The sequence below is a fragment of the Myotis myotis genome, unplaced genomic scaffold (assembly GCF_014108235.1).
Source record: "Myotis myotis isolate mMyoMyo1 unplaced genomic scaffold, mMyoMyo1.p scaffold_m19_p_9, whole genome shotgun sequence".
Taxonomy (NCBI): Eukaryota; Metazoa; Chordata; class Mammalia; order Chiroptera; family Vespertilionidae; genus Myotis; species Myotis myotis.
In genome coordinates, this window is record NW_023416401.1 from 4,451,139 (window position 1) to 4,473,788 (window position 22,650).

At 44.0% G+C, this 22,650-nt stretch overlaps 1 protein-coding gene across 4 annotated transcripts in view; it reads right to left on the minus strand.

The window, feature by feature from the left end:
* Positions 1 to 11,445: 11,445 nt before the first annotated feature.
* Positions 11,446 to 22,650, minus strand: part of LOC118662526 (desmocollin-3-like) — a 43,461-nt gene continuing 32,256 nt past the window's right edge. For 2 of the 4 annotated variants that reach the window (XM_036320993.1, XM_036320990.1), the window contains 3 exons: positions 21,938 to 22,059; positions 16,745 to 16,993; positions 11,446 to 14,217 (listed from right to left, as the gene is read on the minus strand). In XM_036320993.1, coding sequence (XP_036176886.1) covers positions 14,020 to 14,217; positions 16,745 to 16,993; positions 21,938 to 22,059 — 569 coding nt within the window. In that variant the 3' untranslated portion in view covers positions 11,446 to 14,019. Of the gene's footprint in view, positions 14,218 to 14,295; positions 14,339 to 15,078; positions 15,726 to 16,744; positions 16,994 to 21,937; positions 22,060 to 22,650 lie in introns of those variants that run through there. The other 2 variants (XM_036320992.1, XM_036320991.1) reach the window with 2 other exon arrangements.

Below are 22,650 nucleotides of genomic sequence, written 5' to 3' on the forward strand. Positions count from 1 at the left end.
CCTCCATTTTCAGTGAAATCGGGGGACAGACCAAAGGTGACTGCCGGGAGCCGGTCCATGCTTGCTGTTTCAAGGGACCTGGCATATATGGCATACTGTTCTTAATATGTTTGCTCACCTTCTTGGCACTATGTGTTTTAACCAAGGTCTCTGAGAAAGGTTGTTTCCCCAGGTAGGGATTTTCCCCTGAAGTTAGGGAGGGAATAAAACCCCTCAACTAAGTGCCAGGCGGGTAATTAATCACTTTAACTATGAACAATCATGCTTAAGCTACGTAATCTTTACTCCCTGGAATGGAGATAAGAAACGCCCTAACCTTTGTAATAGAGATTGATAGGATTGAATCAACTGGTATAAATACAGATGTAACAAGACAGCAAGACTCAGAACTTAGAATACAGAGCTTAGAACACAGAACCTACAGACAGAAGAACTTCGCTGGAGAGAACATGGCAAAAGATCCTGGACTGAACCTGACTACAGAAATTGGCAAGAGAACCTGACTAGAACCTGGTGACTGAACCTGGCTGGAGAACCTGGACAGAACCTGGCTGAAGAACCTAGCGAGGGAACATGGCTACAGAACCTGGCTGGAGAACCTGGAGAACCTAGCAAGAGAACATGGACACAGAACCTGGCTGGAGATCCAAAGCAGAACCTCTCTGGAGATCCAGACCAGAACTTGGCTGGAGATCCTGGCTGGAGATCCTGGCTAGGCTGCTGATCAACTGAACACTGTCTCTGTGTCATTCCTTCTTCGCCGACTCCGTCCACACCTTTGGGGACCCCTGGACCTGCTGGGGTTGGACCCCGGCAGGTGACCTTGTGGCTTGCTGTGTCCATGCCTTTGTGTCATCCTTCCCCCCCTCTGAGTGCAGGTTGGGCCTGCCACTTGCTTCTAGCCAACAGAACATGGCAAGGTGAGAGGACTCACCCCCATGATCAGGCTACATTGTCTTAGACTCTAGCTTAGCAGGTGGGAGAGAGAGGGAAGTTGCCACCCTGAGGAAGCCCTCCTGGCAGAGACCTGGTGTGGCTTCTGGGAGTGTGCTTGGCCTGTAGGACCTGAGGGCCACCTATCATGACAATCGTCATCAAGGATCGAGGCCCCCTGTTCTATAGCTGCAAGGAAATGAATTTCCCAACAACCTAAAAGGCCTTGAAAGTGACTCCTCCCTCTCAAGTCTCCAGCTGACAGCCCGGTGAGGCCCTGAGCAGACAACCTAGCTAAACTGTGCTCACCCTCCTGCCCTGTGGAATGGAGAGAACAGATCCGGGCCATCCTGAGCGCTAAGTTTGTGGTCATTTGTCACACAGCAATAGACAATGAATACACACATGCAACCCTCAGTCAACAAAATATACACAGGGCCACTAAGAGTAGCTGAAATCGAGCAGAAACCTTCTAAGGAAGAAAGGAGCGATGAGTTGAAAGGGCCATCGGAGGGAAGTTCAGAAAGTGCCAATCAAAACACTATCCTTAAGCCCAGCCAGTGTGGCTCAGTGGTTGAGCATCAACCTATGAACCAGGAGGTCAAAGTCTGATTCCCGGTCAGGGCACCTGCCTGGATTGTGGGCTCGGTCCCCCGTGTGGGGCATGCAGGAGGCAGCCAATCGATTCTCTCTCATCACTGATGTTTCTGTCTCTCTCTCCCTTCCTCTCTGAAATCAATAAAAATATTTTTAAAAATACAAGCAAAGCCCTAACAGGTTTGGCTCAGTGGATAGAGCGTCGGCCTGCAGACTGAAGGGTCCCAAGTTCAATTCCTGTCAAGAGCATGTACCTGGGTTGCGGGCACATCCCCAGTGGGAGATGTGCAGGAGGCAGCTGATCGATGTTTCTCTCTCATCAATGTTCCTAACTCTCTATTCCTCTCACTTCCCCTTTGTAAAGATCAATAAAATATATTTTAAAACAAAATACAAACAAAAAACCTTGTCCTTGAGAGTGAGCGCTCATTCTAACACACCAGAGCTTGAGGTCCTGTTTTCAGAAACCGTATGGGACCTGGGGTTAGCAGTGCCACCGAGGGCCCAGGTTAGTTCATCCATGCAAGGAGTGCAGGGTATGGAAGCATAGCATGGACGCACCATCAGGACGGAAGGCGGGAGAGAAGAGGAGGGATCTTCAGCGGGGGAGGTAGTTCAGCCGCCTCTGCGTCCCCGGAAGCTCCGCATCCAGCGTTTCATCCATTTCATGCCCACGGGACCCCCCGCCCCCCCTTCCCGCAGAGGACAAGCTCCTGAGCTGCGTTCACTCCAGTGCAACTCCATCCCCAAGGCGGAGCGTCTCAGCCTGTGCCCGCCCCTCGGCGATGAATCATCCAATCAGCGTTTTTGTTTGTTTAGGTCCTTGGGCCACGCGGGACAAGATGCTAAATAGTGATAAAGGTTGGGCTTCTACATACCACCCGCTGGCTTAGGCCCCTCGAGGTATGTTTCCAGAGGGTCCGACAGTAACGTCACTCAGCTCCCCGCGAGGACCCTCACCGTGTCCGAGGTGGGATTCCCGGAAGCGATGAAACTGGGAATTCAAACCCTGTTCTGACTCTAGAACCGGCGATATTAAATAACCAAACAAAGGCTGACATCGACTGGACGCTCCCTCCAGACGAGGCAACTGATGAGAACGTCGCTTGTTCTAGCTCAGTTCATCTCAGAGCAGCCCATGAGTGGGTGCTGGGGTGGTAAATCATGTCTCTGATTGGCAGCCACCCGTGGACGCCCACTTATTCAGAGTGAAGTCTCCGATAAGAAATTTGCAAGTGTTGTATGCCACTTCCAAAAAAAATACTTGGTAAAATCATGTCATTGAGGTTAGAGCTCAGTGGGAGAGCATTTGACTGCAGAAATTATGCCAAATTGTGTGATGTTGTTATTAAAGAATAGAAAGGGACCCGCCCATTAAACTGCCTCAAAAAAAAAAAAATAAACACCTTTGGCACCACTAATAATCGCCCATTATTTCTGCATCAAGGGCCATAGGAAAAATAGTAAAATACACAATTCTGCTTGGGAAAAAAAAATTCCCATTGGTTCCCCAAAATGCAGAGATTCTGGAACGGCCCCGATTGTGCAAAAGAAAAAATTAAGTCATATCATCAACAGACGTGTGAAATGAGTGTGGACAATAGCTGTGTTTTCAGCAACTATTATTTTAGGTAGATAATATAAGGTCAGGAAAAAGCACCACTTAGATTGGTCTCTGTCCTTAAATCTTAACTTTATTCATCTTGAATAGAATTTTAGAAAAATAGACCATAACCCCAAACTGAGATTTTCACATAAGCTCGGCAAGGTCTGACAAATAAATTAATTTTCTCATAGAAACCATTTCAAGTGCATGTATTTGATTCATGTTTGGTATTAGCAGCAGCAGCAGCAGGAAGAAAGCACTTATAAATAGCTCTCCAGGCCACATGAATGCACTGAGCTTTCACAGTGTCGAAATAAAGGATTTGATTTAAACAGAGAAGGGGGGAGATATGGTAAGGGGATGTTAATTCTGAGTTCAGGTATAGCTGACATCAGAATAGATAAGATTTTAAGAATAAATGAAGTGGATTAATTATCAATGTACATACACTAGTCGTGGTTAATGCCTTCCTGAAAAGATCTAAATAAACACGTTATTTGAACACAAAAATAAACTCAAAAGTAAAGTTAGCTCTGGAGTAAAACAATTTGACATGTCCTCCGCTCTTTTTTCTTTAAATTGTATTTTTTAATTACAATGTACATTCAATATTATTTTGTATTAGTTTCTGACGTACAGCATAGTGGTTAGATAATCATATACTTTACAAAGTGTTCCCGTCAATATGTTCAATATCCACCTGGCACCGTACACAGTTTTGCAGTATCATTGACTATATTCCCTGTGGTGTATTTTGTATCCCTGTGACTATTTTGTAACTACCAATTTGTACTTTTTAATCCTTTTCTCTTTTTCACCCACCCTTCCAACCCTCTTCCTTCTGGCAGCCATCAGTCCATTCTCTGTTTCTATAAATCTGTTTCAATTTTGTTTGTTCATTTATTTTGTTCTTTCATATCAGTGAAATCATATGGTATTTTTCTCTCTCTGACTAACTTATTCCACTTAGCACAATACCCTCTAAGTCCATCCATAGTGAATGTCAGTAAACGTGTTCGAGATGATTTTTATCTATAATAATAAACGCGTAATATGCTAATTAGACCAGACTTCCTTCCAGACCTCCTTCCTGGGGCCGAGGCAGAGGCAGCCACTGTGGCAGCGGGGGGAGGGGGGGGGGGCGGCGGGAAGCCCCTTGCACGAATTTCGTGCATTGGGCCTCTAGTTTTATAATAGAAGTTAAATAAATTGTCAAATTTAATCACGAAGAAGATGATTCTATATATTTATCTCATAGACCCTGGAGCATTAGTATTTGTGCCTTTCACCTTTCTTATCAGTGTGTAGAAGGATAGGGCTGTTGGTGCAGAGGTGAATAGAAAACCTAGACTGTGGAATATAGAGGTAAGAGATAAAATTGCAAGGGCATGCAGGCTCTGGTTTTCAATGGGTTGATTCAGGGTGGAGACCAAACACCCGGAGGCAGTGGTGCTGGCTGGAGGGCAAGCACAGATCTGGAACCTGCTCAGGCTCACAGCTGTGAAGACTTGTTAGCACACACGTGCGATCCCCATTATTGGAAGAGGAACTAGATGCTGAGCACGGATATTGGCAGCTGGAAACACATGCTGATTCATGCCTTTCGTTGTATCTCTGTGATGTTCCAAAATCCCTCACGTGGGGCTTCTGTGCTGACATGCAAAGGAGTGCCTCTACCAGTGGCAAAGCTGAGAGGCAAACTCAGCTCCAAATCAGGAATCCACTAAAATAAGACAAAAGGGAGACGGAGAAGGAGAGATGAGGCAAAGGAAGAAAATGAGGAGGAGAAGAACTTTTTAAAAAGAGAAGAAGCTGAAGAAAGAAGAGGGAAAAGAAATGAAAAAGAGAAGGAGGAGGAAGAAACTCTTCATGTGCAATCACTCACTTCACCTGAAATATAGGTGCCGTTTTAACTCATGTCTCTCAGCTACTCAAAACCCTCCAAAGTAAGATCCTAAGCCAGCTGTGGGCAAACTACGGCCCGTGGGCCAGATCCGGCCCGTTTGAAATGAATAAAACTAAAAAAAAAAAGACCGTACCCTTTTATGTAATGATGTTTACTTTGAATTTATATTAGTTCACACAAACACTCCATCCATGCTTTTGTTCCGGCCCTCCGGTCCAGTTTAAGAACCCATTGTGGCCCTCGAGTCAAAAAGTTTGCCCACCCCTGTCCTAAGCCATTCTTAGAGCCACAGAAACCTACTTGGTCTGGTTTCCTACTGTGACCTCTCCTCTCCACCTCCTCCCACCCTCTCTCTTCCACTCAAGGTCAGCTGCACTGGTTTTAGGGAACACACCAAGCAAAATCTTAGCTCAGAGCATTTGTGCTACAGGTTCCTTTATCCTCTCCCCTCTCTTGGCAACATTTCCTCAGACTGGCTCACTTACTCCCATAGTTTCTATGCCCCCTTTCTGCTTTATTTCTGTTAGGTCCGATCAAATAATTGAATCGATACCCCTCCCCTGGGAACTGACCTTAGACCACTTCACAACGGACTTTCCCTTTCACTGAGACCACATTCCACTTACTAAGACCATTCTCTTTCCCCTCCCGACTTTCCCAGGATCCAGACCTGCCCAGGGAGGTTCCCACCAGAAAGCCCACCTAGAGTCCTTTAAAACCTTGACTCCTTGTCCGTGGCTGCTGGCACCATCTGGGGGATCAGCCCATCTGGTATCCAGATGACCTAAGAAATTTATAATCCTTCACCACACTGGCCTCGTACATTCCTCCTTCAGTGACCCTAACCTTTGGTGCCGAAACCCAGGAGGGTTACACGGGGAAGGGGAGCCACCACCCTGGCTTCAGTCGCCCGACTTTGCTGCTCCGAGAGCAGTAGGCAGCGACAGTTCGTCCTGAGCTTACCTCCGAATCGTACTCAGGTGACGGGATTGCCGGCCTCGATTAGGCCTCCCTCCTTTATAGGCCCTCCCGAGCCAGCCAAGGAGGACGCCGGATCAGGAATAGCTCCTCCTCCATTGCTGACCTTCCATCCCACACCGGCCAATCTTCTCCAGGTGCATGAAATGTCCCTCGTCTCGAGTCTTCTGCCCACCCTCTCTCACTCACTTCTCCAAAGTCCTCGTTTCTCGTGGTGATTTGTTTAGCGGTGGGGAGGCCTGCCCTAAACAGTCACCTTTGGGTTTGTGGTCTGTCACTCACCCTTCCTCTCGTGGGTCACACTACACTCCCCCTGCACACTCATGGGGGAGACCAGGCCCAAGCACTTCCACAATATAAACTAGGTAAGTCTCAATGGCCTGAAAACGGCACATCTAATTGTAACACATTGCACGATTTCAGTAACTGCCATCACTGCAATGTAAAATGGTCAGAGATTCTCTAGGTCCAGGCCTTTTTCACCTTCTGGTTCAGACCCTCTCTCTGTCAGTCCTGCTCTACCCATCAGATCCTTCTCCTTCAACAAAACATCATCCCCTAACACTTCTGATTCTGAATCCACTTTTGATCCAGCAGACCACTAACTTCCACCCCTGGATGCGCCCCCTCCCTCTCCTGCAGTAGATTCCCCAAACCCAGACCCTCCTAACCAGCAACCACCTTCTCCCCTGGCCCCTGAGAGCCAACATCCCGAGCGCAAGAGCTTCAATACAGACCTTCCCACCTAACCCACGCTCTCGGGCCACCCAAAGACGGCCTTCCCCAACAGCCACTCCTACGCCTGCGCCTATTCTACCCCTGAGGGAGGGAGCAGGAGCCGAGGGTATTTTCTGGGTTCATATCCCATTTTCCGTGTCTGACCTCACAAAGAGAGGCATCTTGGTTCTTTATCCACCGACCTGACCACCTTTACCAAGGAATTTGAGTACCTGACCCATGAATTCATTGACACTTGGACACAATTCATGTACAGAAGAATAAGAGAGAAACCTAATTTTAATCTAACTAATAACGTTTACATTTTACTTCATTTTTGTGACCCAACTAAATAAGGGGGGAAGGGAGTAGCAAGGAAAAGACAAACTAAGTTATGAAATCATGTTGACTTACTTTCTATATTTGAACTTGTGATCATGGATATTATTTGTGTCCTAGATTAATACATATATTACAAAGAAATTCTTTTAAATGACATACGGGGTTGGCAAAAGCAGGTTTATAGTTGTGAGTACATGAAACACAGAGTTTAATCTTGTATTATTTATTAACTAGAGACCCAGTGCACAAAATTCATGCACTGGTAGGATCCTTAGCAGCTGCTGGCTACCAGCCAGGTACTCCCTTCCTTCCCCTGCTGGCCCGCCCCCTAGGTGAACTCCCGGACAACTCCTGGTTGAGGGGACAATTTGCATACTACACTTTTATCATATAGGATTACTGTATTATTTGTTGGTATTACAACTGTGAACTCCCTTTGCCCACCCCTGTATAATCTTTCTGAATCAGGAAGGTGAGGTGAGTGAGGCTTCCTTTTGAAGAATCCAGTGAACTGAAAATTAAACTGACAGAAGTATTCATATTGAATTCTGAGACGCCATTCTCATTGTGGATCAGATATACCAGCTTTCTCAAGTTAGAATCACGGAATAAAAATGTGACTAAGCCAATTGGATTCTAATAAAATTATCATCGCCTTTTTTTCTACTTTGTTTTCTCTCCTTCTAGGGCAAATATTCTAAAGCTATTTTCTTGTATTCCCCCAAATAACCTTATCATCATTATACTGGGTCTGCTTTACTTTGTCTACGATGATTCACATTAAGAATAAAATCCAGCCTTAGCCAGTATGGCTCAGTGGATAGAGAGTCCCAGGTTCAATTCTGGTCAAGGGCACATGCCTAGGTTATGGGCTCAATCCCTAGTAAGGAGGAGGGGGTTCAGGAGGCAGCCAATCAATGATTATCTCATCATTGATGTTTCTCTCTCTCTCTCCCTTTCCCTTCCTCTCTGAAATCAATAAAAATATATATTTTTAAAAAGAATAAAACCCATACATGTCAATGTCTTAGGAATCTGTGAAATGGCACGTCACCTGGGGACCTGTCACATCATGTCGTAGAAACTCGCATTGTCCATAAGCCAGCACATCGATGTCTCAGCCTGAGACTGTAGCCAGTGACGCAGTGTAACCCCACAAGCTGACTCACTTCTAGATAGACAGTGAAACAGGAAGGAAAAAACGAAATCTATCTTTCAACAGACAAATGCATGCACATTGATATCACACAGCCTGTGTTTACTGTATTATGAAAAGAAAATGATAAAATCAATAAAAAAATAAGTGGGAATTGAGTAACAAATACCCAGAAAAGCCCTGTTAATCTCTGAGTTTCCCTGGTGTAAGTTCATCTCGCTGGCCGTGAAGACCCAAAGGGCATCTGTTCCTCCCACTGTGGTCGCCCTGTGTCCAGGAGACAAAGACCAGCTGGAGAGGGGAGGTTGCCGGCCTCTTTGCCAGCGTTTATTTAGCGATTTCCAACGTGGCTTCAGAAGGTCCTCTGCCTTTGGAGTCAGGTAATAACAACAGACTCCCCGGGGCTGCCCACAAGTCTGTGCAGGCCCTGGTTGCACTGCCAGCACAGGGAGGGGGTGAGGGCCTGCAGGGTGTGTCCCCCACGCTCCTGAGAGGCCTGACCAGCAGCCAGGGACGCGGGGAGCCCGAGGCGCAGGCAGAGCCCCAGCCTCGCCCACCTGGGGACGCCTGCAGCCTCCCTCGCCCAAGACACCGGCAACCAGTTTATCCTGGACGGAGGCGTGTTTCATTTTCCCCGCACGGTGAGCACGCATCACAGGAGATCTCCCCCGACGACTGTGTGCTTGGGTAGTAGTGCGGCCTATAGCACCGTGCTGTCACGCAGGTCTCTAGAATTTCTCATCTTGCGTGACTGAAACTCCCCATTTCTCCTCCCTCAGCCCCAGCAACCCCATTCTACTTTCTGTTTCTACGTTTCGGCTTCTTTTGAGTCCTCCTCTGAGTGTTTGTCCTTCGGTGACTGGCTTGTTGCACTTAGCGCACTGTCCTCCAGGTTCACCCATGCTGTAGCATGTGACATGGTCTCCTGCTTTTCCTGTGTGTGGCTGAATGGTGCAACCCCTTTGAAAAATAGCATGGCGATTCCTCAGGAAATTAAAAGAACTGCTGTGTGGTCCAGCAACCTCACTCCTGAGCCTGTATCGTAAAGAGCTGAAACTGGAATCGTGGAGAGATGTCTGTGCTCCCGTATTCACTGCAGCGCCAGGCACGAAAGCCAGGAGGTGGACACACCTACATGCCCGCCGAGGGATGAAGGGAGGATCAGTGTGGTGTTTCTATGCAAGGGAAGCCGTTTCTCACCTGCCGATCAGTAACTTCCAGCTCCTTGTCTGCATAGCAGCTAGGAATCCCAGTTTACCCCCGTATGTTCCACAAGCATAGCTCCTTGTACTTCTCTTTTATGCAGTTTCTGGTTCAAGTCCGAATTGAGCCGAGGCGGCAGGAAATCAACCTGTCATTTGGGATTTGATCTTCACTGCCATGTGCTGGGTGGAGGGTAAGGCCCACTTCCTCCCACAGAGAGCCCGGGCACTGCGCAGGGAGCGCGTGATGCTAGTCACCGACTCACGCAGGTGGGCCCTGGGCAGCTGCTCACCTCACCAGCCCCCAGGGGTGAGCCTGGCGCCCCAGGTGCTAATTCTGTGGCGCACTTACAGAGCGTCCGGCACACAGAACTCCGGTGCTTACATGGGAGGGGGTTTCAGAATAAGTCTAAGCTGTCAGAAAAGGCAACATGTTACAGAATTTCTTATGTGTTATAAGCACGTATTTGAATCACGTGGCTTTCCTTCTTCCCACAGTGAGCAGAGTCAGGGGCCCAGGGGTCTCTTCAGACTCATTAAGGCACAGATGGGGGGAAGTGCGTATCATATACGGACATGTAGTATAGCTTCTCAGTGGATACGATGCTACCATTTTGGGTTCATTTCTTTTCCCCCAGGGGGTAGTGTTTTAGCACAGGCCCCTCTCAGCCGTGAATGTAGAGTCTAGACAGGGACATCTGGAGACGTTGGGGGTGCCACCAGGAAGTGCCCAGCACCGACGGACATGTGATGAGTGTTTTCAGCAGCGACTGCTCTGGGATGGACCCTGTAGTCAGCAGGCTGGCTGCTGGGCAGGGCAGACAGACGCAAAGATCGTCCGAAAGAGCCATGTGTTGGGTCGTTCAGAACTGAACAGAGCGGACAGAGCAAGTTTTCAACGTCAATTTCAACTCTTTAGAACATTTTATTCTGTATTTGCGAGCATTGATATTAGAATTATGCCCAGATGGGTTAATTTCTGTCCTGAAAATGCTTTCTGGTTCATATAAAAATTAAGCCATTTTGACTTGCCGAATTCTTGTACAGCAAAGTTAAATTCTTTCCAATTTTCTATTTTATTCGCTATTTTAATAGACTATTTTTTATTTATATTTTGCAATACAAAATTGTCACTTGATCAATTGGCTATTTACATGAAATTTTACCAATTATAGCATCAGATTGTCAGTGTTGAGACCATTTAAACTGGCCAATTTTTAGAGCTCTAAGTTTTGACAAAAAGATCTGATGCTTTTATGAATAATGTATATTAGTACACTAGATTGTATTTATCATCTGTGGAGAGCGGCCACAGCGTTTGGACAGGTTCAAGCCTCAGACTAATGAGAGGGCACGGTCCTCTCCTGGCAAAGCCACGTGCAAGTCCCACGTGCAAAGCCCTCCCAGCACAATTACAGCCAAAGGCTATGGTTGTGAGCTTGACCTGATGGTCCGAACTGGTGGTCCCACGTGGCTGAGTGATGTGGGCTGCGGGAGGGGCAGCAGGTAAACAGAGCTGGATCAGGTGCCTGTAACTGAGTGGATTCGAAACCCATGAGAATGTTGTAACCACGGCCTTACTTTGCCTCGTGGAATGTGCTGTAAAATAAAGACTCATTGTTGTTGTTTTAACTCCTAGTGTTTCCCCTGGACGACACGGCTCCTCCAAGTAAGAACCCCGTGTCAGCATTTTACTTCTGGTGCACTCTGACCTTCTTCACTCAAACAAAATCAAGTGATAAATAGACAGGTATATAGATGACTGTAGATAGAAATAGATATAGGTAGGTAGATAGATGATAATCATTTGCCCCAAATAGTAATCTCACCCCAATAGGATACTATAGTTTAATAGTATTGACAGTTTGATAATTACCCATTCTCTAAAATATTCTCCAGCAATACAATACAGGCATTACTGAGAATCTCTCTCTATGCCAGTCTTAAGCATAATTATGTAACATATTTACCATGAATAACTTAATCTCTGAAAACAGCAGACAAGAAGTTAAATTAGTATTGTTTTATTACATCCTATATTTGTAAATATTACATCACACATTCAATTTTTGCTATTTTAACCTGCCAAATTTCTTTAAAAGTAAAATAACTATTTTAATAGCAAACATCACTGCATTTTATACAGACAGTTAACTGCTTCTTTGTAAAAATAAGAAAAAACAATCTGTACATTTACATTAAAAATTTAAGAGCTGGAAAAATGAAAGCTTTAAAAAGATATTTTCTTTCATACTAAAACATCATAATTCCCACCTTACACATACAAGGAAAGAATAGTACATGTAAATGATGCTGACATTAAAAGTAAGCAAACTTTAAAAGGAAAATTACCCTTTCAGCAGTCTAAGTCTAAAAAAGAAAATCTAGATTTCAGGAGCAAATAAGACAACAAAAAATGTGGCATCAGATAAACAATTTCAGCCTGCATTTAACTGAAGATCTTTCTAGCTTAGGCTGAGAGCCAGTAGGAATAGAGAACTTCCCATGATGCCCTGTGTCCTGCCCAGCCAGCTCAGGCCCCTCCTCCAACTGCCTCAGGCTCACCGTGCCGCCAGCTCTCCTCTCCTGGACTCCACTCCAAGCCAGAGGAGGCAGACAAGGGGAGGTGACACTTCACCAGAAGCAAATGGCAGCTGCCACTGCGCTGAGAAAAGAAGGAAAAGGCAGGGCCTGGCCTAGGAAAACGACGCAGCACACAATGTTGCCTTTACTCCTGCTCACGTCCCTTTGTTGGCCTCTGTCCTTGCCCTTGAAGGCCTGGGTTTTCATGATGCTCTTTGTCCAAATACCCCCGTGGGCTTGTCCTCTCCCAAAGTCCCCATGTCCCCATAAACACACACACACAGATGTACAGTTAGTTCAAATGACATTCCTATAGCACACTGCCACTTCGTGGGCTCACTCAGCAAATCCTGCCCCCACAGGCAGATGAAGAATGTTGGGGGGTGGGAGGAAATTGGTCCCAATTCATAGCTGCAAAATTTTAAAGTTAAGTTTAATTATTTTTCTTCCAAAATTTCCTTCTGCTGGTGATAGTAATAAAAGGGTGGGCAAATAAAGGTTTATAGTTGTATGGGAAATACAGTTTATTCTTGTATTATTACTATTTATTAATTACTGTAGTATTTATTTGCATTACAACTATAAACCTACTTTTGCCCCATATTTCTAGTTCAGTTTTTAAACTGTCACTTGAAGTAAGTATACAAAAATGTGATTAGATTTAGCATGAATTATGTATTCACTATTTGAAGTTTGGAATGTCATTGCCTTGAAGTATGACATGAACAAAGCTTCCCATAAACAAAGCTGAAAAGCCTTACATTTAAGCAACATCTTAAAGGATATTAAACTGCACCAAGGGGTTAAGTTTCTCTATATTCTTTTGATTCTTGACAACATTTTGTAATATCTACCTGCCTTAAAGTGGAGTTAATATGCTTTATTTGAAAATGGCAGTGAATGAAGACGCATGTTTAGCTCTCATTGCTACTTATAACTATGATAGGAATCTTTTTTTTTTTTCAGATTACAAGGCATATCCACAATCCATGGAAGCATAATATGTTCTAATTTCAAATGACTACCATCGAGAGGATATAGGAGCCATATGTGCTAAAGTTGCACATGAAAACATAAAAGTACAATACTCAAGAGAAGAAAAGCAGTATTTTCTCAGTATAATTTTCATTACTGGCAAGTTTTCAATAGTAGTCCTGAACCTCAGAAAAAAAAAAGTTAAGATTTGGAATTATGATCTCAATGAAAGATTTTTAGTATTTTAAATTCATTACAATACTGGCAATGGTGACTATAGTTTTGTTTCTTGAGGCTGAGGAAACTTATTCCTCAGAATAATGCTTTATAAACCATAAAACACACTCCCAAAAGCATAAAATAACAAGTTTTTGGTTCACACTTTTCTAGGGTAGTTGAAAGTGGCTATGTATTTTTGAGACCTTTATTAGGGCAATCGAATAGATAAGACTGCTCTTCATATCCTGTTGCTAACCAGAAGGAAACAGAAGTCTAGAAATGAAATCATAGGGGCTACTGACTAGGTACTACTGCCTTTTTAGAACTAAAAGAAAAAATCCAACAAAATTTGCCACAGTGTTTGAAATAATCCTATTCCACTTAAATCTAATTTGGAACAAGAACAGAATTTTAGTCCAGATAGCCGTTCTGCCATATTCAACCAAATACAGCTTAGCTACTGTAGGACTAATATTTACCCAACATAGTTATTGGGATAACATCTGTTAGAGAGCAGATACTTTATAGACTCCGGTTCCAATGTTACAGCATAAGATCTGCTAATTGTCTGTTTGCTCAGCTCTAAAGAAAGTGAAAATCCCTTTTAACATGTACACTTGAGAGAAAGGATATGCAATAAATTGCTTGAAAAATACAAATTGGCAGTTTAGCATAATTCAAATTTTAGAAAAATTCATATATATTCATATGTGAATATTTAGACGTTGAAATGGAATTTTACAGTATTCCTTTTGGAAACCTCCAGAATGTCTGACAAAACCATGTAATGGTCGCACTGACACATTTATCTCTTTGTGCACGTTTCTGCCAATGCGGTAAATTTAGCTCCCAAATGATTTAAAAAGTCCAGGCTCTCTTCCTCCTGCTTCTCACTGCAGCAGCCCACAGAGCCCCCCGGGGAGCCCCTCCCCTCGTAGTGATAGGAAAGGACGTAATCTTGCGATGAGAGGTGGTCTTCGTTCTGATTGTACAGGTGCAGTTTCTGCAAAGCAAAAAGAAGCGATTGCATTATTGCTTTAAACACACAAACATATAAACATAAAATATATTTTTTATTTACCTTTTATGTTTAATTTTTAACCAGTGTGTCCTCTAATGGAGTCCTACATACAAAAAATGCACATGATTGGTCTATGTCACAGCCACACCATAAAGTCAGTATATTTCACATTTCTAATAACCCATACGCATAAAAAAAAAACACCTATGTATATAAATGTTATATTTAAGTACATTTACATTACCATGAAATGCTCATCCCTACATTTCATATCTAGAGGCCGGGCTAGTGCAAAGAATGGTGACCATACACAGGTGGTTAGGAATTGGAGCTTGAATGGTCAGACAGTCCTGACTGGAGTCATGCCTCTCGCTTTACCAACCAGCGATGGGACTGTGAGCCAGGGAGTAAATATTTTTGTCTCCCTCTTCTCAAGTCTAAAATAGACAGCGACTATCTCGCAGGGTCAATTTTAAATCCTGGAGGAGGAGTGCATGAAAACAGAGAGAGAGCGGGTAGACAGCGCTGGTGGGAGTGTTAGGCAGGGAAAGGATGGAGGGGAAAAAATAAAGAGAGAGAGAGGAACTGAGGGACACAGACAACAGTGTGGTGATTGCTGGGGGGACGGGAGGTGTTGGAGGTGGGAGAGGGTATAGGAGGGATAAATGGTGATTTTAAAAAAAGCAAAAATATAAAAAATATTCTTATTCTGCCCAGCACATAGTATACAGACAATAGCTGTTAATTAAAATCGCTATGTATTATGTGCAATTAGAACGTAGGGTTAGAAGAGGTCAGTGGGGGGGGCATATGTAATACTTTCAACATTAAAAGAAAAAAGAAAGTAGGTAAGAATTACCTCAATGGCTTCAGAATCAAGTTTACAAGATAGTCCAAACATGACAAAATAGAAATGCACAAAAACCTTCAATAAAATTTAAAATAGCATAACTCACATTGTAAAAACCTGGCCTTTGGGATGGAGGGACCAAGCTTTCAGCCACAACTACCCTCCCCGTCTGCCTCTGGCCTGTCTGCTGGCCTGTCACACTCCTGTGCCTGCTCCCTCCTCGCCTGTGTGTATCCCTCTCGAACCCCAGCTCACTGTCTTCTCTTATGTGATCAAGCCTCTTCCTTCATGACCCAGTAGCCTCACATCCATGACCTGAGGTCACACTATGAATGCTTCTTAAGCTTCGCCGCTCCCCACCCTGATAGTACATGAAACTGACCATCTAGAAACAGGAATAGGATTTACGCTTGAATTTCATGGAAAAAAAAAAACAACATGATACGGACATATGATAAGCTACAGCTGCATCACAGAATGTTGCCCATGTGCAGTCCGTCAAAGGATGAAGGGCTTCTGGCCCAGTGTTGGTCTTTCAAGGGCACCTCTCATCAAAGGTGTGAAAACTTAGTACCAGGAAGCAATTCAACCCAGTGGTTCTCTTCCTGGGCTGCACCTGTGAGTCACCTGAGGCGCTTTGCCGGGCAGGGGAGGGGGGGGGGGGCGCAAAAAAGCCAAACCAAGTAAATCAGAATCTTTCAAGGGCAAGTGTTATTTTTTAAAAAGCTCCCCAGGAATTTGGAGGTGCCACCAGGATTGAAAATCCCTTACGTACTCTCCTTTCTTTCACACCCTTACTTTCCTCTGAATGAAACACCTGCATGCTGCTTTGTACATTAAAAATCATTCAGACAGATCATATTATCCCATGTTGATCCTAGAATTGTGTACAGATGCTTGGTTTTCACAGAGAAATAGAGCTCTGATTTGGGGAGTTTTGTGATTGTGAGAAATGAGATTTTTTTTCATATTCTTTCATATTAAAAGAGCTTGTGAGGTAAACACTCACCTAAAACTAAATTGAAACTTAAGGGAGGGATATTAAAAACCTGCAGTGTTCATGAGATTTTAAAATTAAGAGAATATGAGAGATTAAATAAAATCCCTTTTATATTAAACTAGTGGCCCGGTGCACAAAATTCATGCGGTTGGGGGGGGGGGTCTTTCAGCCCAGCCTGAACCCTCTCCAATCTGGGACTCCTCGGGGGATGTTCGACTGCCAGTTTAGGCCTGAATCAGCAGTCAGACATCCCTCTCGCAATCCGGGACTGCTGGCTCCTAACCGTTCACCTGCCTGCCTGCCTGATCAACCCTAACCACTCTGCCTGCCAGCCTACTCACCCCCAACTGCCCTCCCCTTCCTGGCCTGATTGCCCCTAACCGCCTCTGCCTCGGCCCCACCACCATGGCTTTGTCTGGAAGGACGTCCGGAAAGTCTCCCGGAAGGTCTCGGGTCTAATTAGCAGATTACCCTTTTATTAGTATGGGTAATGTAACATAATTGAAGAGCAGGGGAACATAACCAGAGATAGAGAAGGAAAGAGGAAACCATGAAGAATATGGAAAAGCAGTTTCTTAAAAAATATATGTCAATTTCAATTTCCTATTGTTCTCCACTTGGACGTTTAATTGTAGCGTGAATCACTGAGGGAAACTCACTTCGCGAAGGCGGGGCTGAGTGAAACTGTGCCACTCCGAGTACATGTATCTGGAGTTGTCCATGTCCGCGTGTCCTCCCCTGGAGTCCAGGGTGTGGTGATGGCCGCGGCAGGAGTCCAGGGTATGGTGTCCGCCTTTCACCATCTCAATGGTTTCCAGCCCCCCATTTTTCATTCCTGGTCCCAAGGTGCCACAGAAGCCTTGGCTAGAGTTGTTGACTGTCTGGGTCATAAACCCATTGGCAGAACACTGGAATAAAATAAAATAAGACCATTCATCTGGGGAGAAAATGGGTTCCAAGGCAAGTCACAGGAAGGCGTGGGAGAAAGAACATTTACTCAACCTTTCATTCATTCATTCCTTCATTCACTCATTCACTCAACAGACATCAATCACTTTCCAATGATGTGTTCAGTCTAGAGATGCAAAGATGAACATGGCGTTCAGTGGCTCCGAGAAGTTCTTATTCCAGTAAGACAGATGATAGATAATGACTTTAAGAATGATTATTCTGATAGATAGGTGAACACAGAATGCTACAGGAGCACAGAGAAAGAACATAAAAATGCAAACCCAGAGAGGTTCGCAGGAGCAGACCTGGAAAACTGAGCTGGAGGACTCCCACTGGGAATGGGGAGCAAGAATGCCCCACCTGGACACATATTTAAAAAGTTTCATTTTGAGAACCAAGATGGCGGCATAGGTTAACGCCGGAGTTTGCTGCTTTGAACAACTACTTCAAAAGTGAAACCAAAAACCGGAAGGGACATCACCCAGAACCACAGGAACGCTGGCTGAGTGGAAGTCCTACAACTAGGAGGAAAGAGAAACGCATACGGACACTCAGAGGAGGCGCAGTGCTGAAGTCAAATTCTGAGGTGCGGAGTGCGTGAGCGGGCTGGCGGCGGAGGGCGAGGTTGGCGTTTTCAATCGGGAGGGAGTCGCAGACTCTGAGCTCCAGATCCGGGCGAGTCTTTAGGGACCCAGACTCAAACGGGAGAAGCGGGACTGTCTGGCTTCGGTCAGAGCGAGTGCAGCTTTCTCTCCGAGCTTTGCAGCGGGTGCTGGGACTCAGAGAGGCAGAGCCCCTGGGGACAGGACTGAGAGCCGCCATAACTGCTCTCTCCGGCCCACCCTGTTGATCCTGTGCAACCCGCCCCGCCCAAGCCCTGCACAGAGGCATTTGCCGGATAGCCTCAGGCAAAGGCTAGATTAGCACCTCCCTAGAGGACAGAAGTTCTCTCACTGCAGACACAGCTGATTCTCATAGCCACTTGGCCTGGAGGTCAAACCCTCCCTGGAATTAGCTACAACAATCAAGATTTAACTATAAGACTGCGAACAAAGACCACTAGGGGGTGCACCAAGGAAGTATAACAAAATGCGGAGACAAAGAAACAGGACAAAATTGTCAATGGAAGATATAGAGTTCAGAACCACACTTTTAAGGTCTCTCAAGAACTGTTTAGAAGCCGCCGATAAACTTAATGAGATCTACAAGAAAACTAATAAGACCCTCGATCTTATATTGGGGAACCAACTAGAAATTAAGCATACACGGACTGAAATAACGAATATTATACAGACTCCCGACAGCAGACCAGAGGAGCGCAAGAATCAAGTCAATGATTTGAAATGCGAGGAAGCAAAAAACACCCAACCGGAAAAGCAAAATGAAAAAAGAATCCAAAAATGCGAGCATAGTGTAAGGAGCCTCTGGGACAGCTTCAAGCGTACCAACATCAGAATTATAGGGGTGCCAGAAGATGAGAGAGAGCAAGATATTGAAAACCTATTTGAAGAAATAATGACAGAAAACTTCCCCCACCTGGTGAAAGAAATGGACTTACAGGTCCAAGAAGCTCGGAGAACCCCAAACAAAAGGAATCCAAAGAGGACCACACCAAGACACATCATAATTAAAATGCCAAGAGCAAAAGATAAAGAGAGAATCTTAAAAGCAGCAAGAGAAAGAAAGTCCGTTACCTACAAGGGAATACCCATACGACTGTCAGCTGATTTCTCAACAGAAACTTTGCAGGCCAGAAGGGAGTGGCAAGAAATATTCAAAGTGATGAATACCAAGAACCTACAACCAAGATTACTTTATCCAGCAAAGCTATCATTCAGAATTGAAGATCAGATAAAGAGCTTCACAGATAAGGAAAAGCTAAAGGAGTTCATCACCACCAAACCAGGATTATATGAAATGCTGAAAGGTATCCTTTAAGAAGAGGAAGAGGAAGAAAAAGGTAAAGATACAAATTATGAACAACAAATATGCATCTATCAACAAGTGAATCTAAGAATCAAGTGAATAAATAATCTGATGAACAGAATGAACTGTTGATTATAATAGAATCAGGGACATAGAAAGGGAATGGACTGACTATTCCTGGGGGGGAAAGGGGTGTGGGAGATGCGGGAAGAGACTGGACAAAAATCGTGCACCTATGGATGAGGACAGTCGGTGGGGAGTGAGGGCGGAGGGTGGGGCGGGAACTGGGAGGAGGGGAGTTATGGGGGGGAAAAAAAAGAGGAACAAATGTAATAATCTGAACAATAAAGATTTAATTAAAAAATAAATAAATAAATAAATAAAAAAAAAAAAAAAAAAAAAAAAGAATGCCCCACCTGCAGGAGGGTCCGGGCCCTAGACTCCAGGGCATAGGATGTTTTGGGGGTTCTCACCTTCAGCCTGTTGAGAATGTCTACCACAAAGAGTTCAGACAGAGAGAGGAAGCTGGAGGCTATAAAAGGCCAGAGGTTGAAACCTGCATGCCAGGCTGAAACATGTAGACCAGCGGTTCTCAACCTGTGGGTTGCGACCCCTTTGGGGGTCGAAGGACCCTTTCACAGGGGTCGCCTAAGACCATCGGAAAACACATATAGAATTACATATTGTTTTTGTGATTAATCACTATGCTTTAATTATGTTCAATTTGTAACAATGAAATTGGGGGTCACCACACCATGAGGAACTGTATTAAAGGGTCGCGGCGTTAGGAAGGCTGAGAACCACTGATGTAGACTATACCGAGAGTACGAGGACTCAAAGAAGGGCTTTCCTAACTGGGGAGAAGCATATTGTTTTAATCATTCTAGGCCATAATGTGAAAGACAAGAAAGATGAATTTAGTGTCATGGAGATCAGGAAGGCTAATGAATTATTCTAGGTGGGAAATGATAAGGACCTAAGCCAGAGTAGAAGTAGTAGTGATGAAAAGAAGTCGATGAAAGAGGGTAGTAAAGACCTCGGTGTGTGTGTGTGTAGGGGCTGGGAGAAAGGGGGTGAGGAGGGGGGATGGGAGACATCTGTAATACTATCAGCAGTGAAAAATATATTTAAAAAAAAAATAAAAGAAGTTGAGAACGCCATAGAGAGCTTACTGGTAGTTAGATGGAGGAGGCGGCAAAGGGTCAGGAATAAGTCCGAAGTGCTCTGCTGTGCAACTAGATTGATGGTACAATTCCCATGGAAATAGGGAAGAAGGAAGTGCTTGTGAGTGAGATGGGTGTAAGCCATTCCATTTTGGACATGGTAAACTTGTGGGACGTCCAAGATGCGTACATGAATATGGGGATCTGGAGCTCAGGTGTGAAATCTGAACTGGAGATAGAATTCGGGGAGTCCCTACCCCCTACAGGTGGTAGTTTAAGCCTGGGAATAAATGCCATCACCCAGAGAAGACTGTAGTCTAAAAGACAAGAGGGCTGAGAATAAAACCACAAGCAAAGCCCAATCCAAGGGGTGAATACAGGCATCAGAGCTGTGACAATTGATCCGGAATAGCCAATAGAGGGACCCAAAGAGGCATGACTCAAGCCATGCAAAGGAGTATGGTAAGGAGGCCATTGATCAAAGTAGAAAAAAAACAAAGTAGGATAAGAACTTGCTCAAATAAAGTTAGCACCATTGAATTCGAGTAAAAAAGTGATCACTGGTGATCTTTACCAAAAGAACTTCCAAGGAGTGCTGAGGGAACAGGAAGTAATATCATAGGGAAATCGAGTATAAATCCTTCTTTCCAAAATTTCAGTTTCACAAAAAAAAAAAAATGAGAGGGTGGGGGGCGGGAGATGAGAGAAGTTCAACACAGGTGAGAAGCTTAGTTACAGCAGTCACCTCAGTGGGTCAGTTCTAATCATAAACCACTATGGTCATGACAAGATCTCCCATAACGATCAGGCTGTTGTGTGCCATCTTTTTAGTCATTTAACTTTTTAAATGTAATATGCAGAGTCTCTGACTAAAATGGAAGATTTTCAAGTTCAGATGACTTACTGAACCTAAACTCTGTCTATAAAGGTCATACATACTATCTCACTGGCTTAGAAAAAGATGGAAAAAGAGAATTGCAAAGTAGCCATTTGGTGGCACTGCTAGTCTATGTTTTTTACTTAGGTTGCTGCTACAGTACGTTTTTATTACCAAAAAAAAAACAAGAAAAAAACACCCTGATTTTCAAATCTTGGTAGTATAATTTTGTCATTACAAATACATGCTCATCAACCATATCTCTAAGCTAATGAGAGGAGAATTGAAAATAAACTAACATGGAAGCTGAGCCAACAGTGCTGTTCTACATTCTCTCTGCTCTCTGTCCCTTCCACCCACCTCCAGGTGCTGCCCCAGAGTTTACTCTCCCAGGGAATCACACTTCCTTCAATATGTCAGGGACTTCCAGATTTACTCCCCAGTCCTGATTTCTCACCCAACTCCCAATCCCATCTTCCAACACACACACACACACACACACACACACACACACACCACACTTCGATATTTTCTTCATTTATCTTCAGAGTTTTTAGCAAGTGATTTTTCCTATTATAAATAGTCAAAGAAAAAAATAATCTCTGGAAATATACATTGCAGAGAGCAGTCAAATAGATTGTTATTGTAACTAATGTACAACCTCAAAGAACGCGTTTTAATGACAGCACTAGAGAGTGGAAGAAAGATAAGCGAAACAGTGCATCCGGTCTAAACAGTGAAGTAAACATCACTGCATGAATATCCGAATACTGACATAAGATACTTACGATGCAAAATCTTATGCCTGCAAAATCTTACCCAATTAGAAATATAACAAACTTCTTGATGTCAAAATAACTTTAACCTCATGAGGACAAGTTAAGAATTTATGGGAGATGCTCAGAGATAAATATTCATTTAAGAAAACTACTTACCACCTTATCATCTCCAGGAGCCTCTGTGTTTGATATAATTAAATTTTGCTGCGCCAAATCTTCAGGAAAACGTTTCTTGTTTCTGGCACCAACGACTCCACATACTAAAGTCAGCAATACAGCTGAGCGTGGGGAAAAAATGAATACGCAAAGCTTAACATACATAGAATAAAATACCCACCTTTTGTTTATCTTCTCACGTAAGGTGCACAGGAGACAAATACAGCCACTAAATATGTTGTCCCCTGAATCACCTTGACCTTCTAAATCAACATACCGTGACTTAGCTTAGGTTTTAAAATGTGGCATGATTGTATGTATATTTTGATGACCGTCCTCTTTAAGAGTCTGAATTCTACCCATCATATTAAAGTGTTTGGGATCATGAGTTAAACAGCACATTTTAAAAAGCTCACTGACGTTTCTTTGAGACAAAGACTCTAAAGAGAGTTACTGATTCCCAAAAGGATGGTTGGCCTACAGGAAAGCAGGACAAAACATTTTACCCAGAATCGATTTATCTCTAAGTATCTGAACTAAACCAATGTATATTTTCCTATTCAGAATTTTCATTCTATATAATAAATGTGGGAGATTGAAACATAGAATAAAACGAAGAGTAATAACAACAATTCTTTATAATTTTCTACACACTGCTGTACTGCAAACTGCCAAACCACAGCTCCAGTCCAGCCCACCACATGTTTCTGAAT